Raw genomic sequence first — 19,358 nt, forward strand, 5'->3', positions numbered from 1 at the left:
AGATCAGAGTCGAGTGGACATGTCCATCATAATGTGTGATGATTTAGGCGTGTGGTTAGCACAGTGCTAATTGGTGGAGTATAAGCTTCCATTGCTTGTTAACCTCATTAGCCTTGTAGCTCTTCAGAGATAAAACTTGTCTTGACTTGTTGACTAAATTTGGACTACAGTGAAACTTTTTGTGATTTTTTAGCTGAACTGTGTCACTTAAGGTGACATAATGCTAAACCAGGAGGAATTCCAATTAGAAATTCAAGAAATGTGGCAGATACATCAAAGTATGATGTGTTCAGACTCCAGAATGAGTCACACAGATGCTCAGCTTTTCAGGAAAGGCCCTAATTTTAGTGCAAGTACTTTTTTTGTGAGAAAATCCTAGCAGTGTTATTTCTGAAGCAGAGAAAGCAGAAACATCTCACAGCTCTAACAAAGGGCTTTGGCTGTTAATCTATATAATTGCATCTATTTCGAGCAGCGATGTTCATGAATATAATTGCTTCTATTTAAAGCGGTGACGTTCATGTAGCACATTCAGTGTTTGCTAATTTAAGAAGCACTTTTTGCAGCTTCTATAACAAGAGCTCTGTGGCAAAAGCTGTGACAGCAGTCAGCACTGACAGTGACTCACACGCCCAGAAATAACCCCGGCAGCAGCACAGATGCTGTGGCAGCACACAGTCCGCTGTGCAGGAACAAGTGTGAGTGCATGTCAGGGGTGTGCACAGGAACTCGAGTTCTCATTAGCCGTTCAGATTTCAGTACTCAAGTCACTATTCAGACCTTCACTTTGTTTCATCACTGGAAGACAAAATGAAGACTTTCATTCCAACATACTGTAAATCCATTTATAACAATGGAAATACAGGTTTGTACAGAGAAAAGCAGCTGACATACGATGGAAAATACATTTTTATTTCTCTAATGAAGGAAATATTAATCATAAAATAATGTTGATATTTATTGTATGTGTAAAGCTCTCTACCCAACAAAGTATATCATTCGTATATCAGCAAATAGCAACATATAAGCAAAAGAAAATTATTGCATGTACTCTTACTAAATAAGTGTGTACACAAAACAGCCGTAACATTCTGACCACCTCCATTAAAACCACTTCTACGGTCATCGTCCACTTTATCAGCTCCACTTACTATATAGGTGCACTTTGTAGTTCTACAGTTACAGACTGTAGTCCATCTGTTTCTCTGATACTTTGTTAGCCCCCTTTTACCCTGATCTTCAGTGGTCAGGACCCCCATGGACCCTCACAGAGCAGGGACTATTTGGGTGGTGGATCATTCTCAGCACTGCAGTAACACTGACATGGTGGTGGTGTGTTAGTGTGTGTTGCGCTGGTCTGAGTGGATCAGACACAGCAGTGCCGCTGGAGTTTTTAAACACCTCAGTGTCACTGCTGGACTGAGAATAGTCCACCAACCAAAAAAATCCAGTCTACAGCGTCCTGTGGGCAGCGCCCTGTGACCACTGATGAAGGACTAGAGGATGACCAACACAAACTGTGCAGCAGCAGATGAGCTATCGTCTCTGACTTTACATCTACAAGGTGGACTGACAAGGTAGGAGTGTCTAATAGAGTGGACAGTGAGTGGACACAGTGTTTAAAAACTCCATCAGCACTGCTGTGTCTGATCCACTCAGACCAGCACAACACACCACCACCACGTCAGTCTTACTGCAGTGCTGAGAATGATCCACCACCCAAACAGTACCTGCTCTGTAAGTGGAGCTGATAAAATGGACAGTGAGCGTAGAAACAAGGAGGTGTTTAATGTTATGGTTGATCTGTATATGTTACAGTGGGAGGAAACAAGTATCCAGACACTTTTGTTATTTAATATTTTTCCAGTGCTTATATCCATTTCACATCTACACACGTTCTTCAACTTTTCCCTGACTTAGTTTAATATATTAAGCTGATATAGACAAAGTATTCAGACTCCACACATTAATATCATTATTACCTTGTTTTAAAGGCGTTGATGGCAATTACAGCTTCAAGATATGTACATTAAAAAGTAATTAGCTTTTACAACAATGTGGTTCAATGTAGGTCCATTAATCTCTGCAAACCATCTTCAATTTCCCAAAGTTATGACAGCCCCTAGCATTGCTATCTAGAACCATACACACATTATCTAAGCTGCTTATCCTCCTGGGTCATGTGCTGGAGTCTGTTCCAGACAGTCGTTGGGCAGAAAGCAGGAAACATCCTGGGCAGGTCACCAGTCCATCACAGGGCAGACACACAGACCTAGCTATCAATTTAGTATCTCCAATCAGCCTGGCTGCGTGTCTTTAGACTGTGGGAGGAAACCCACACAGACATGGACAGAACATGCAAACTCTACACAGAAAGGACCCTGGTTACCCGGCTGGGGAATCAAACCCAGGCCCTCCTTGCTGTGAGGTGACAGCGCTACCCATTGTGCCATGTTTATTTTTATGAACACATATCGTTTTGTTCATATTTAAAAGCACAAAGCCAAAAGACATTATGCGTGTAAATGCAAAGTGGACATCTGTACTAGACGTACATTAAATAACAAAAACAAAGTGCCTGAATACTCGTTTCCCCTCACCATATGTGAGGCCTGAAAAACAGTGTGAACACTGTCAGTCTGCACAGTTTGCCTCTATTTTCTAATTTGGCTGCCATGCTAGTACAAATACACACTGCAGGGAGTTAAGAGTTCCTCCAGTGATGCTTCTCCTCACAGAAATACCACTTTAGCCACTGCCAAGCGCTGCTGTCCTTAATAGTGCTGCATTCCCAGCTTAACCTGTTCATAGCATTTGCACTAATGCTGCTAAGAGTGAAACAGTCTGTAACTGTACACCTACACTGTACAGCTACAAAGGAGGTAGAGCTTATAAAGTGGCTAGTGAATGTAAGTACAAAGTAGATGTTTCTAGTAAAGTGGCCAGTGAGTGGAAGAATAAGGCAGGTGTTTCTAATAAAGTGGCCAGTGAGTGGAAGAATAAGGCAGGTGTTTCTAATAAAGTGGCCAGTGAGTGGAAGAATAGGGTTGGTGTTTCTAATAAAGTGGCCAGTGAGTGGACAAACAACGTAAGTGTTTCTAATAAAGTGGCCAGTAATTGGAAGAACATGTTAGGTGTTTCTAATGAGGTGGGTTTTCCCAGGCACACTTAGACATGTATCACTTTCCTACATCATGCCTTGATCTCCTCTGGTTGCTTGGTGCAGGTTGCCATGGAGACACGTGCCTTGCTGGGGTGGATGGAAAAGATTCCCTTCGTCTTGGGGGGTAATCTGCAAGGCGGAGAGCTGGTGGTGACCTTTCCATATGACCGCACAAGATCCCACGGAGTCATGAGAGAGGCCACGCCCACGCCGGACGACCCTGTGTTCCGCTGGCTGGCGTTTTCATACGCGTCCACCCACAGGCTGATGACGGACGCCGGCCGCAGGGTGTGTCACACGCAGGACTTTGCCAAGGAAGACGGCACCATCAACGGAGCGTCCTGGCACACTGCCGCAGGAAGTGAGTAGCCTTATCTGAGGTTTCAAATATGGTTATTTCTATAAATGATTAATCTGCAAACTACTATTTAATTAATTTACTAATCAAACCATTATGCCTTCATTGATTTCCTCTGAATTTTCCCCTTCACAGCACTCTAATAGATCTGTGACACAAGGAATTTTTCTATTATAGTGCAAAACAACAGAATCTATATCGCCCCCTACACTTCCTTTAGTGTGCTGCAGTTTGTCAAAATGACCACATGAATCAAACAGAATTATAGAGCACTTTAGTTTTTAATGACCAGTGTCAACTTTAGACTGTGAGTTTGTGGCTCAGATGATCAAGGCTGTGATCTTATTCAATTTAATGAACTCCCATCAAAAGGATATTCAGAGGTTGTCGATCTGGTTATGTTGATGTCGTAAAAATGTCGTATCATCAGCCCTTTTAGAAAACTGAACAACTGCACTGACCATAAAAAGAACATTTAGACAAACTATAGAGAACTTTCAAAAAAGAACGTTGTATACAAATTCAAGCTCTGACCACATCCAGATATTTTTTTTTTTTATTTTGTAACCTTTTTTTTTCTCTTCGGTTTTGTTTTTTTGGTCACTGAAAATCCACCTTTTTGAAAACCGTGACATTACACCATTATCGTTCATTTTCTATTATTTTCTTCTCTGCCTGATTAGGACTGCATTGACATTTCAGAGATGCTAGCATAGCTGTGGCTCATGGCTTTCTTTCTTTCAACTTATGTTAAGCTTTTATTTTCTGGCAGAAATCAGACTTCTATATAAAATTTTGAATTACAGAGGTCTGCTGGACTGCAAGTCAAAGCCTACAGTGTTTGTAACTCTAATATCAGAGAACCTATAGAGAGGAGAATTTCCACTCTGTAATGTCTTCCAGGTTTCTCAAACGCTAGAGGGCGCTCCCTGAGTGAGTCCAAAATGAATGGGTTGATATGGAGCATTTGAGCAAAATCATAGTTTATAAATGCTGAAACATTTTTAATGTAAAAGAATTCATTCATTTCCTGAACACAGAGCAGCATAAAACATTTTAAAACTGCTGTTATATTTTTAAGAGCTTTTAAACTCAAGTTATAGTTTAAAATGGCACTTCATGTATGTTCATGAGCGCGAACAGCCAATGAGCTGCTCCGCTCGCCAACCAATCAGCACTCAGTAGCAGTAATGTTAGCGTTCTGCTGCCCAAAACCTGTTTGCTGTAGAAAAAAGGAAACTTACAGGTGAGATTTCTTTGCTGTTTTAGTGAAACACATTCTTCTACTTTCTAAAACTAAAGAAACGTTCTGGTTCAGTGATTAGAAACTATTTTAACTTTTCATTTTTAGCCGTTTAGCTCCTTTCACTTCCATTCATTGAGGAATCACTCTTGAGCGCCCTCTGCTGTTTAGCAGTCCTGTTTCTGATATAATGGGGGAAATAGGAAGTGGCCAGACTCCTCATAAACCGGCTCTGCTACCATCACGTTGTTGTCAGCTGTTCTTCTTGAGGTATTTGACACAAAAGTTTATAAAGTCTAATTGCCCCTGGGCTGGCATGCTCACGAGTGTTTTTAGTCATTTCCGTGCGGTAGGAGAGATAGCTGAAAATTCTGTTTGTGTGGATGAAGATATTTTTTAAAACAAAGAAAATGGTTTTATTGAAAATATCCGGATGGGAATGAGGCCATAATGTTTTGTAGTCTATTTTTTATTGTGACACTGCTGTTTTACTAGTGCACAGTGTCCATTCCAGGATGTTTGAAACCTAAGAAAAAGGAGATAAAATAACGATGTTACATTTTGTCCCAGCCTTATTTTACAGTGTGTATGATTCTGACAGTTTACTGCCTCTCTCAGTTTATTGTAAAGGTGCCATAAATATTGAAGTATTGATATTTTAGGTTTCTAAACTGTATAATAAATGTTTGGTGTGCAGTAAGTTCATCCCTGCACATATGGACAGAACTCGAGTGACAATTCCCGAATCCGTTTTCTGTTTACCGCTGTAGCTCCATGGCAGACAGGCTTTAGATGCTGCTCATTTGTGTCTGCTCTGATCGGCAAGCATTCCCACAATCCTTCTGGATATTTATGAGAGGGAGAGATCTCTGATTCACCGTATCAGAGGCTTTTCGCTGTCAGTGGGCAGCTGAGCAGAGTTTATTTACTTTGATACATCATTACTGAAGTCATACAGTGGAGATTCACTGCGTTTGTCTGAAGCCCACCGGTTGGGAATGAGCTGCAGTGCTGTCTGAGATTTACGAGGTTGATCTGTTGTGACACTCCGTGAGGAGGAGTGGAAGATGGGAAGCTTTGTTCTTGTGTTGTTTTGTGCTGTTTTGCAGGTATGAATGATTTCAGCTACCTCCACACCAACTGCTTCGAGCTGTCCATGTACGTGGGCTGTGACAAGTTCCCCCATGAGAGCGAACTGCCAGAAGAGTGGGAGAACAACCGAGAGTCACTGATCGTTTTTATGGAACAGGTACAAAACAAACAAACAAACAGATTAAAATAACAGATAATTAACCTTTATTTATTAATTCTGACTCATAGTTAAGGAAACCCATCCCTACGAAGTAGAGGAGGAAAAAACTCTTGCTTTCTTTCTGGCAGCAAACACAGCATTTCGAAATCATTTTTGAAACAAATTTTGAATAAATAATTTAATAATTTTATAAAGATTTTGACTTTGTACCTCAAAATAATCTGATTCATATATATATGTATATATATATATATATATATATATATATTATATATATATATATATAGAGAGAGAGAGAGAGAGAGAGAGAGAGAGAGATTATTTTTGGGATAATAGGTTAGGTATTTGGAGACAAATAAGTCATTATTATGACAAAGTGTACAACATATGATGCCAAAATAAAAGTCTTTTTTTGACCTAAGCAATCAAAATTGTGAGAAAATAAGTCATCATTTTGACATAATAAGTCAAGATTGTGAAAACACTAAGTAATAATTTTGGGAAATTATGTAATTATTTGAATGTAATACATCAGTATTTTGAGAAAATAAGTCATTATTTTAAGATACTAAATCAAATTTGTGAGAAAATAAGTCATTATTTTGACATAATTCAAAGTTCTCTGAAAATTAATCATTATCTTAATGTAGTCAACATTTTGAGGAAATAATCCATTATTTTGACATGACAAGTCAAGATTTTGAGAATATAACGAAAAAAGTAATAATTTAAAATTATTTGAACATAATACATCAACATTTTGACATTTAAGATAGTGTGTCAAAACTAAGTCATTATTTTAAGATATTAAATCAAAGTTTTGAGAAACGAAGTCATTGTGTTTAAAAGTTCTGATAAAATAAGTCATTATTTTGAGATACTCCATAAACCAGCCGGTCTGTCTGAAAGGACTTTAATGTGTAGGTTATTTAAACAGGCAGAGAAATTCTGTTAAAGGGGCAAAAAGTCAGAAGTGCAGACTCAAACCTGTTAATACAGACTGTAATTTCAATGTAAATGTAATTGATTATGAAACTATGTATGTAATTAATTCTGTAATTACATTTAAATAACTATGTAGTGTAAATGATATATAACTAAACGCCTGTGTCTCTGGACACCTATAGACACTGCTATAATTACCTCCAACACTTCCCCCTGATTTCAGTAACATTTATATCCAGCCTGGACTCACGGGTTGCTTTGCTCGCAGAGCTGATTACATGGTTAATGACTGTCAGGCTGAAGATTACAAGGCTTTCCACTCAGTAACAAGTAAATCGTATTAACTCGAGCAGTCGGGGAGCTGCGGAGGACCCTGCTTAGCTCCGACTGCAGAGGAAACGTTGGGCATGTGAGATATTAAGCAATATTGAATTACAAGTAAAATGACATTTACACCTACACTCCATACGCTCACGCGTCTGTAGAAGCTCTTCCAACACAAACATCCGATTCTGCAGGTGGGAAAATATCAGCTGAGTGGGAGAAATGAAATCGTAACAGGCTGAGGAGGCTGGATGTTGGTGTGTGGCAGAGACGAGAGGCTTAGGCACTGCAGACTGAGAGTGTGTGGGCTTTAAAAGGCATCACTGGTCTCAAGTTAGCGCATCTTAATCTTTTTAGCTCAGCTTAATGAGCTCAGTGAAGAGTAATCATTTAAAGCGCAGCTCAAGTGATGCGTTTTTGCCTAATGGAAAAGTTTTAGAATTAAATAAATTCATGTTGGTCTAAATTTCTCTGTTTTTTTTTGGTGTGAGTGAAAGTTTCATGGTGTTTTTTGTCTGTCAGGTCCATCGCGGTATTAAAGGTGTGGTGAGGGACTTGCAGGGAAGAGGAATCGCAAACGCTATAATCTCTGTGGAGGGCATCAACCATGACATCCGCACAGGTACTACACCACAACTCTGCAGCACGAGGGTCTCGGATTCATTAAGAGGATTCTTTATACAGTACCAGTCAAACATTTAGAGACACAGACATTTAGCACACCTTTAAAGACCTTTTGACCTAAAGGCTTAAACTGCAAAAGAAATGTGTTTCTAAGTCAAATACAGTGCTGTGCAAAAGTCAGAGACCACTCTTCCAGGAGATTTTTCAGAGCAGATTAGATAGAAGATAATCCACTTACATAAAGGAGGAAAAAAATCAAAGGAAAATAAGTGAACAAACAGGAGTTCAAAAACTGATTAAGAGCTCCAGAGAAAATGTGTCTCCTAACAACCACCTGGAAGAGCTGGTCGACCCCAAAACTGCCCCCATCAGATAAACAGCACTTAAAGCTTTCATCTCTGAGAGGGAGGAGAAAATCAAGCTGCTTCAGGTCTGAAAACATCCACAGGTGTTTCTGTCCATCCTTCCACTGTGAGAAGACGACTCAGCGCTGTGGGTCTGAAAGGATGTGTAGCTGATCAAGAAGAACCTCACTGAGAAAAGGAGACGGACACACCAAACAAAGAAGCTGAACGATGGACTGACCACCCCAGAGTCCAGACCTCAACACCACTGAATGTGTTTGATCACTTCAGAAAATCATCAACCAGCTTCTAAGACTGAACTTTGGAGGTGTGTCTGCAGATTCTTTGAGGAGCTGAAACTGAAAGTTAAATAGAAATGAATGAATATTAGTCTCTGACAGTAAAGTATGATATGAAGAGTGAAGCTGATGTTTGTGTCCAAAATTGTTCCAAAAGAAAAATGTTTAATTTAACATGTGAAGATTTCTTTAACCCCTTAACAAACCGTGAGCCCACTGGTGAGTCCAAAGCATTATTACACACGTCTATAAGCTAAGAATAGCTCCATTAGTTTGCACTGAAGTCCCTGTAGTTACTGAATAATAATCTTTGAATGTAATAAGCCTGAATTTTTAAGGGGTTAATAACCCCAACAGGTGGTTTTCAGCGACAGTAAGGCCTCAGCATTAATGTAAGATCTTCAGTTCTGCTGGAAAAACATCTCAGGTGTCTCGTCATGAAGCTGCTTGAGAAAATGATCAAGAGTGTTGCATCAATGCAAAGGGGGCAACTTTCTAAATCAGTCTAATATTGAAGATAGTTTTGATTTATTTAACACTCTGCATGATTTCATATGTTATTTCTTAGTTTTGAGGTCTTCTCTGTTACTCAGAAATGTAGAAAAGAATAAAATCAGAAAACTCATTCTAATTTTGAGCTGTATGTTTGTTCAAACAGTAGACTGGTAGTGATGTAGACGGCCTGTTAAACGTTTGAGGACAATTCTTTGATTTTTTTTTTTAATCATAATTCAGCTCTGTCCTATCAGTATATTTATCTTCAATACTCAGCTTCATGTTCATCAAACTGTATTCTTTGGTATGAAGAGGAAGTGATGATTTGACACTTTCCTTTTTCAAGTTGTTTTTTAAAAGCACACATTAAAACATCTAAACAGGGTTTAAGTGTTGATGAGTGCTGACATCCCAACTAGGAGATAAAATGCAGAGGCCTTGGCTTTATTCCTAAGATAGGACTTGATCTTATGTGTATCTTATATGTTGAGTTATTGCAAACTGAAAACCAAAACATACTCATTCAATAAAACCGTTTTAATAAGCTAGGTGTCCCAAAACTTTTGACTGTAGATGAATGTAGATTGCGCAGGTTTCCTAAATTAATCAAAGCATAATCAGTTTAAATAAGCTCACCAGACAAAAAATTTGAAACGTATCCAATAGTGTATAATATCTCCACGAGCACAAATAACAACTGCAATTTAATTTGAGACGGAGTGGACAAGTTTCTGGATGCAGGCGACATCAATGTTCAGCCATTTTTGCATCGAAGAACTGCGCAGCTCGGCCAGATTTCGTAGAGCCTTCACTGGAGTCTTACCCGATGTTCCAGGCAGACCCACTGATTTTCAAAAGGATTCAAATCTGGGCATTTTGTGGGCCGGTCCAGATGTGTGAAGCTCCTGAATGATCATTATGATGATCAGTCACATTGGCAGCCCTGAACACAAGAATCATCATCTTGGAATACAGGGATAGGAATGTTGAGCAAAAGTCAAAACCTGGTTGTCCAGCAGCTCAGTGTCGGCACTGTGGTTCAAATTTACTGTCACCTCAGAAACCAGACTCATCTGACCAGATAACACGTTTCCAGGCACGGACAGTCCAGTGTTTGTGTCTCTTTGTCCACTGTAACCAGACAACTTTGTGAGCAGAAGTGAGCAAAGGCCTCTTACACTCTGCTCCGTATGTTCATGGTGTGCGGTTCCCTGCATAGCGTTCTTTCAGAAAGTGGTTGTGAAGAACCTGCGTTGACTTCTAGAAGTGATTCTTGTCTGTAAGTGAAGCGATTTTTATTCACAAGCTGTGAAACACGCCGGCGGTCCCTGTCTGTCAGTTTCAGCTTTCGGCTACAGTTCTGATGAGAATTTCCTGTAGGCTGGGATTTCTGCCACTGCTGGTCGACCCTGTATGACCGTACGCTTCAGTACACCTGCAGATTCAGCTACTTCTTTGACACTGTGGCCTTTGGCGCCCAAATACAATCACTCCTTTTAACTAATCGTTAACATCTGCTTTTCCACACATCGAGTGAGACATTCACTGCACTGTACCACCTTTTCTCAATCTATGAATTCTGTCTCACACCCCGCAGGTATTTATAGCCCGATCATCCTCGTGAAACAGCATCTATAAGTTACTACCACCTTAAATAAGCAAAGTGACTAATTTTTTGTCCAGGGATCTTACATAGTAATTATGAATGCATAGATAATGCTTTCTACATATTCCTAATCCCCTCACACCAGATCCACTGTAAATCCTGTACTGAAGTCGATTTCTGAAACACATCTCGTTTGCAAATTCCTTTAAAGTTTGTTTGTGCATTGTTTCACAGTGTTTTACTGATGCTCATATTGTCATGGTGATGACTGAGGTGGGTCCTGATCTCTGTCCTGCTTTGAGCTGCATCTTGGAAACAGTGAGCGAGATCTGCACCACTGAAGCAGCCTGTGTTTATTAAAGCTGTGTGCTCTCCAGTGACGCTCTGTGTCAGTCTGTACTGGACAGCTAGAGTCTCTGCCAGTGCTGAGCTCGTGTGAGAGCCACTGCTCTCTCGTTCTTTGGAGATACTCAGCATTCGCAGTGCTGGTCAGTGTCCTGCAGCAAGCAGAGAGGCATTATCACACAGTGGGAGTGTTCACAGTGAGTGTGTGTGCTTTAGCACAGCTAAACATCCTTTCATACAGAGTCGATATGCTCTCTGTAGCCACCACGACCAGAGACACAGTTCTCATAATAAAACTTAAAACCTATTATATACTTATCAATCCTAGCCGTTATTAATCTTAGACTGCTATAAATTATTCAACAACTATCATAAATTGCTCAATTAAATTATTCAATAACTGCTATAAAATCTTTTGTAACTACTACACATTATTCTCTGACTCATGAATCCTTCGTATACTACTGTAAACTATTCGTTAACTGCTCTAAATTACTCAGTAACTACGAATTATTCAGTAACTACTATGAATTATTTAGTAATTACTGTAAATTATTTGGTAACTATTATAAATGATTAAGTATCTACTTTAAATTATTTTTATTATTTAGTAACTACTACAAATCATTAAACAGTATAAATTATTCAGTAATTATTATGAATTATTTAGTAATTACCATAAACTATTTTGTAACTACTATAAATTATTCAGGATCTACTGCAAACTATTTAGTAAAGACTATAAATTGTTTAGTATCTACTATAAATTATTCAGTTGCTAATAGTATCTACATTATTCAGTATCTACAAGAAATTATTTAGTAACTACTGTACATTTCTCAGTAACTGCTATAAATACTCTGTATCTGTCAAATTATTTAGTAAATAGTATAAATTATTCAGTAACTACTACAAATAATTCAGGAACTGCTATACATTACCATTATGTCAAAGCATTTAATAAATACTATAAATTATTAAATATTATAAATTATTCAGTAACTACTATAAATTATTCACTATCTACTGCAAATTATTTAGTAAATACTATGAATTGTTTAGTGTCTCCAATAAATTATTCAGTTATTACTAGTATCTGCATTATTCAGTATCTACATGAAATTATTTAGTATCTAATGTACAGTATTTAGTATTTACTATGAATTATTCAGTTACTGCTATAATTTATTCCGTGACTAACTTTTTTACTGTAAATTTTTTCTACTGTAAATTATTTAGTATCTACTTCAAATTAATCAGTACATATTATAAATTATTCAGTATCTCTGTCAAATTATTCAGTATCTCTGTCAAATCTCTGTCAATGAACAGTAACTACTGTAAATGATTGAAGTGTGGACCAACATTCTGACCTGTTTGAGGGGTTAAAAAGTTTCCCGAGTGCTAATAGTAAAGAGTCCTGCTGAGGGTTTTGGTGTAGAGCTCTAACAGCTGTAAAACTAAAGCTCATCTTGTTTTCATGCTTTCCAAACTGCACGTTTTACTCAGTGCCTTCTCTCTTATTTACAGCTCTGAGTAAAAGTGGCAAAACTTGAAACAATCAAAAACCTGCAGCCAACAGCTCCAACTTCATTTTCACATCGTGTTCATTCATATGTCTGTTCCATATGAGCTTTAGTGGCTGTATTTGTAAGATTTTGATATATTTTTCATCAAAATGTATCAAAGTTTGACATAAAAAGTCCAGTTTAGTGCTCTGTGTTGTGCGCCTGAGGCTGCACGGTGCTGCGAAGGCACCTTCATGATGGGCTTTTCAGTGAAAGCATTTCAAGCTGCTCTCTTTTCAGCTGAGCTGCTCTGAATGACAGTGTTTAACTTCTAAAGGGACGACTTGCCCACCGAGCACCAGATTCCTTTCGAGAAAGACAGATAAAAGAGCCGTCCTTCCCTTTTATGGTGAATGTTCAAGAGGAACCGGCCTTTTTCATGCAGGAATTACAGAAATTACAGGCACAGAGACGTAGGAGGTACTGCTGCCTTTCGCCTCACAGTAAGACAGTCAGCGCCCATTCAGGAAGCACCTGGTCCAAGAAAGATGTTTCAGCATTGGGTTATCTGAGCAATGAACGCTGGCTTTGTTGCCTTTTTTGTTGTCTTAGCAGCATTTATAATTCATAGTTTACTGTAACCCAGCTTCATTACTATATATATATATATATATATATATATATATATATATATATATATATATATACTTTATATACTATAATGGGGAATTCCAACAGCTTTTCAAAAATTGCTGCATAATTAAAAGAGTAAGATGTTAATAATAATAATAATAATAATAATAATAATAATAATTCAGAGTGGATTGAGTGAAACGTTCTGTTCTAGAGAAACAGAGTAAGAATTGGTCATAGTGGTGGTGATAGGAACCAGACATATGAAGCCCCTAAAACTCTTTATATTCGATATTTTGCATTATTAGGTAGTTATAAACATGTTTTGCTTATTCCTATATAATTTTATTGGTTTAAATTCATTCTATTTAGTAAAAGTGTCTTGTTCCACAGACACGTCGTTTGCTTGTTTTGAGATGTATCACACGATTTTTAGTTTATCACATCATTTGAACTCTGCTGTCCTTCACATTGTGTTAAAATGTCACGCTGAATGGACCAATAGAAACTCTCCAAATTCTCTTGGAATAAAACATCTTTGCATTAATGTACATTAAAAGTTAAGAAGGTTTTTTCTTCTCCTGTAAAGTTACTATTTTGGAGATACGTGTTTTTCTTTGGACAGTGACGACATATCGAGTAGATTTCAGATGATTTTACTTGCAGAGACACCAGACGAGTCAAAAGAATCAGGAGAATAAGCAGAACTGCAGTCACAACTGAAGGCAGACTTGAAATCACTGTTCCTGCCACTTTACTGCCTGAAGCGACTGAGATATTGTTAATATGGTCGGCGTGTAGCTCAGCCGTCGTTCTGCATGTCTGAATGAGAAACTCTCAGCCTTAATTTGCATAGCAAACACTTTTATTCTTTGTTCCTCAAGACTTGCTTTGTTTTCCTGACTTGTATTGCAGCTCTGTTGTTAACTTTTGTGCAGAAGAACTTTAGTTCAATCAGATTAGACCCTCAGTTCACTGAGCTGCTTCCAGCGCTGGAGATAATGACATGGAAATTTGTAAAACTGTAAAAAAAGACAGTTTCAAATTAAAAGTGGTCACAATTTATTACTTTAAAAAGATTAACTGCTTAAAGGTACTCCAGAGTTATTATCTATATTGATTCAGACGTGACGCGTCAAAATCGATTTTAACTGATACAGATTTTAATTCCCTCATGATGCACTGATAGATTAGATCTCACGGAGTCTTCCGGCTCCTTTTTTAGCAAGTGATCATCTCAAACTGATAACTTCTCCATACAAAGGTGCATCAACCACACAAGCTAATTTGTAAATCAAATCCGGCTCGAAGGACGTCTCGTTTCAGTCCATCACCGGGGTTCAGCTCCCTAACCTATTGGATTTATACACCAGTCGCTGCCTGAGGAAATCCAGAAGGATTATGAAGGACCCCTCCCATCCTAGTCACTGTCTGTTCTCTCAGCTGCCGAGTGGTAGGAGGCTCAGAAGCTTAAAAGCCAGAACCAGTCGGCTCAAAGACAGCTTCTTCCCCCATGCAACCAGGCTATTGAACAGCCAGTAATCACTGCTCTGCCCAGCCCAACCCTTCCCATTACACGTACGTGCACCCACTGTACTCCCGCACTTTACTTGCATAGCTGGACTTTGAATACCTATCCAAAGACAATACTCTCCCCCTGCGCTTCCACTTAACTTCCTGTACCTTGCACTTTACTAAATACTCTCCCACCTACTGTACCATCTTCTACCTCCACACCTAGTGTGATTATTTGCACATCCACATAGCATTGTAATATCCATTACTATATATAGTATATAGTTGATTACACCCACCCTACATTCCCAGTGCAATATTATATGTCTCGGTGCAATATTATTATTTTTAAGTTATTGTGTAAGATTATATGTATATATTTTAGTTAAATTGGTTTTATCTATTCTTCTATCCTATCTATAGTTTTGTTTATCTATGTGTAAATACTGTTCTCTGCATAATTTGTGGAACTCGCACTCAAGTTTTTCACTCACCTGTGTCCCTGTACTCTTGTGATGTGACAATAAATCTGATTTGATTTGATTTGATTTGATTTGATTTGATTTAACATCCAGATCTTCTAAGTATGTTTAGGTAATTATCTGAAGTATACGGCACTCACTTATGTCAGAGACCAGCCTTCATTTATTCGATTTCCAGTCAGGTTCCAGTATAAGGCATTAATTTCCGTATCAGAGCAAAACAAACATTAAAGAAAACAGAACACACACAGAAGCCTCGTCAGCCAAAAAAAGACATATTTCTCTAAGTAATTTAAATAACTATTTTTATTTTTCAATACGTAATGTTCACATTTTGCCTTTACTACAGCGTCCATTCTTTTCAGTTTTTCAAAAAAATCTGCGGGGATATTTTTACACAACTCCAAAGTTCAGTCTTAGATGTTGCCCCCTTTGCATTGATGCAACACTCTTGATTATTTTCTCAGGCAGCTTCATGACGAGACACCTGAGATGTTTTTCCAGCAGAACTGAAGATCTTACATTAATGCTGAGGCCTTACTGTCACTGAAAACCACCTGTTGGGGTTATTAACCCCTTAAAAATTCAGGCTTAATACATTCAAAGATTATTATTCAGTAACTACAGGGACTTCAGTGCAAACTAATGGAGCTATTCTTAGCTTATAGACGTGTGTAATAATGCTTTGGACTCACCAGTGGGCTCACGGTTTGTTAAGGGGTTAAAGAAATCTTCATATGTTAAATTAAAAATGTTTGTTTTGGAACAATTTTGGACACAAACATCAACTTCACTCTTCATATCATACTTTACTGTCAGAGACTAATATTCATTCATTTCTATTCAACTTTCAGTTTCAGCTCCTCAAAGAATCTGCAGACACACCTCCAAAGTTCAGTCTTAGAAGCTGGTTGATGATTTTCTGAAGTAATCAAACACATTCAGTGGTGTTGAGGTCTGGACTCTGGGGTGGTCAGTCCATCGTTCAGCTTCTTTGTTTGATGTGTCCGTCTCCTTTTCTCAGTGAGGTTCTTCTTGATCAGCTACACATCCTTTCAGACCCACAGCGCTGAGTCGTCTTCTCACAGTGGAAGGATGGACAGAAACACCTGTGGATGTTTTCAGATCTGATCAGCTTGATTTTCTCCTCTCTCTCAGAGATGAAAGCTTTAAGTGCTGTTTATCTGATGGGGACAAGTTTGGGGTTGACCAGCTCTTCCAGGTGGTTGCTAGGAGCCCCATTTCACTTTCTACTTCCTTATGTAAGCGGACTGTCTAATCTCCCCAGGAATATCTCCTGAACATAATGAATAATATTAGCACCAAGCTAATGCTTATTACACTTGAACATTTTTGGGTGTTGTAGAATAAACAAAGACATTAACATTAACGTATATATCTGAGCTTGTATGTATCAGTTTACAGTGAGTTTCTCAGTAAAGAGTCCTGGTAAAGAGCTCCCGCCGCTGCTTTCCATTCCTAACCACTAAAACCTGGTTAGACGACGGCTTATATTCACAGTCTATGATGTAATTCCAACTTTGTTTTCATTACTTTAAAGCAGAGGTCATTAATAGGTGGACCACGGCCTGAGTCCGGACCCAGATGCTGTCCTATGTGGACCTGGACCTATAAGCAATAAACTATGGAGAATTATTTAATTTCGATGGGGTGGTCCTGTTTTAATCGGCTTAGCTTTTCTAGCCTTTACGGTAGCTTTAGCGGCCCAAGAGACTCGCAGACCAACCGCATGCATTGTAAATATCACACGTGACGCTACTCAGCCAATCAGATCTGTGCATTACGATGAGCACTGAGACTCGAGTGAGTGACGCACACACAGGGGAGGGACGAGGCGAGACACAGCAGTCAGAGAAGAAAGTGAGTCAGAGGGAAGTTATTTCACATGTCGTGCTCTAAAAAGAGAAAACTGATAATAAATGTTGTTGAAATATGACTGAACTGCACTTTATTTGATTTGATATTCAGTTGTTGACTGTATAAGATGCTGATATACCTACTAGGCTACTTCAGTAAACAGTATATGGCACTGAGTCATGATGCAAGTTAGTCATTATGATGTTCTGGACCTTCGCTTGAGGACATTTTCTCTAACTGGACCTTACTGAATTTTAATTAGAGACCCCTGCTTTAGAGGAATAGGAAAACAAATTCTCCCCCTTTACCCCAAATGTTGATCAGCCAAGACATGTTTGATGTCTGAAGTTTGCTTCTCTAATTTTGGACTGGAGTGTGAGGCTGATGTAGCTAACAAGTAATGGAAGCTTATTCTCCACCAATGAGCATCCTGCCTAAATCATCACACACGTCCCAAACTGTGTGGAGGTGTTCAGTTTCTCTAATAGACTTGATTATGTAGTTTCTGACGTTATATGACTCACTGGTATCTATAGAAATGGACAAAAGTCCATCACAGCCTTCCAGTAGCCTGAATTATATATATATTATATATATTTAGGAAAATGTGATTTGTTCCTTTATATTTCAGCTAGAAAATATAACTTGATAACGTTGTACTGTTTTTGGGTTTGGGCAGCCGCTGATGGTGATTACTGGCGTCTGCTGAACCCGGGGGAGTACAGAGTGACCGTGCGGGCTGATGGCTACGCCATGGCCAGTAAAGTGTGTGAAGTGGGCTACGACATGGGAGCCACCAGGTGCAACTTCACCCTCACTCGCTCCAACCTGTCCCGCATCAAAGAAATCATGGAGAAGTTTAATAAGCAGCCCATCAACCTCCGGCACCCTCCAAGAAGACCTCGACAGAGACGGCTGGGGACATAGAGAGGACTTTGGGGGGCTGTAGGGGGATACGGATGTCCACTACCACCAGTTTAATCCCTGCACTGTCCTCTATCTGTCTGATGGACATTCTAGACTGTTATCTAGACTGATATGTAGACTGTTCGGAGGAAATGTGACCAAGAATGGCTGGGCAGGGGAAAAATACGAAGGGGCTGCTTGGTTACCAAGGAAACAAAGTTTTCTCCTTTCAACTGTATGATAAGCTTTCTTCTGCTGGTGCTTTGTGCTGGGGTTAAAGCCGCTAACCAGCACCGATGGGAACAGTGCAGTAGAAGAGCTGAAGTTTCGCCCCTTTGAAAATATCCAAGTCATTGTTTTGAATGAATATAACTAAAGACTGCATGAGTTATAAAGGATATTATTAGAGATCTACAAACTGTTGACCAAATGACTTTACAATGGTTGCGTCGAGCTAAGTTCATCTGTTATTACGCGAGGAAATATGACCTCGAACTGTATTAGCACCTCAGGCTTTAAGCATGGGCTTTTGCATTTATTAGCACTCACTGAGTGTGAACTAATAGATGTTTTCATGCAGCAGGTATATTAGCACCGTTTATAGAGCTACAGCCTTTAACTGGACGTCTCATTTCTCTCATATAGTCAGAATTATAACACTTTTTTATTAAAGGTGGACATATTTTTGGTCATAAGTGTAACTCAGTTTGATGAGGCCATGTGAAGAGTGTTTGTTTCTTTTGCTTTGTCAGATATCTGATATTTACAGTTGATTAGACAGATCTACTAATGTTCTGCTCCATCTCAAACCATAAACTCTTAAAAAAGATGGTTCTTCAAGGGTTCTTTGATAAGGAAAATGCTTCTATATAGAATCGTGAACACTCAAACAACCCTTTGCATGATTAAAGAGTTCTTTGCATCATGAAAGGGTTCTTCAGATTGATGGAAAATGTGCATGAATGTGCTGTAGATGGTTCTACATAGAACCTTTTTGAAAAGGGCTCTATATAGCACCCAAAAGGGCCCTTCTATTGTTACAAGCTTGACACCGTAACAATAGAAGAACCCTTTCAAAAAGCGTTCATAAAAAGGTTCTACAGAAAGTGTGCTGTATATCTATATAGAACCTTTTTGAAAGGGTTCTTCTATTGTTACTGTCTCAAGCTTGTAAAAATAGAAGAACCCTTTTATGATGCAAAGAACCTTTTCTTCTGTTGTTGTGGTGTCAAGCCTGTACCAATACAAGAACCCTTTTGGGTGCTATGTAGAGCCCTTTTCAAAAAGGTCCCCTATAGAACCATCTACAGCACATTAGAACCATTTTCTTTACTGAAGAACCCTTGAGGAACCCTCTGTGTATTCTGGCATTAAAAGGTGGCTGTCATGATTTCCTAATAGGTGTTAGTGCCCATGATAAGATCAGTCAGTGGTGGTC

General features: G+C 38.8%; 1 protein-coding gene across 1 annotated transcript in view; it reads left to right on the top strand.

Moving 5' to 3' along the window:
• Positions 1 to 18,826, top strand: part of cpxm2 (carboxypeptidase X (M14 family), member 2) — a 108,135-nt gene extending 89,309 nt beyond the window's left edge. Inside the window, exons 11-14 of the mRNA XM_036571857.1 lie at positions 3,227 to 3,524; positions 5,874 to 6,013; positions 7,808 to 7,907; positions 17,694 to 18,826. Of these exons, the coding sequence (XP_036427750.1) occupies positions 3,227 to 3,524; positions 5,874 to 6,013; positions 7,808 to 7,907; positions 17,694 to 17,941 (786 nt within the window). The 3' untranslated portion in view covers positions 17,942 to 18,826. The remainder of the gene's footprint in view (positions 1 to 3,226; positions 3,525 to 5,873; positions 6,014 to 7,807; positions 7,908 to 17,693) is intronic.
• Positions 18,827 to 19,358: the final 532 nt, after the last annotated feature.

This window comes from Colossoma macropomum, unplaced genomic scaffold (assembly GCF_904425465.1).
Source record: "Colossoma macropomum unplaced genomic scaffold, Colossoma_macropomum, whole genome shotgun sequence".
NCBI classification, from domain to species: domain Eukaryota; kingdom Metazoa; phylum Chordata; class Actinopteri; order Characiformes; family Serrasalmidae; genus Colossoma; species Colossoma macropomum.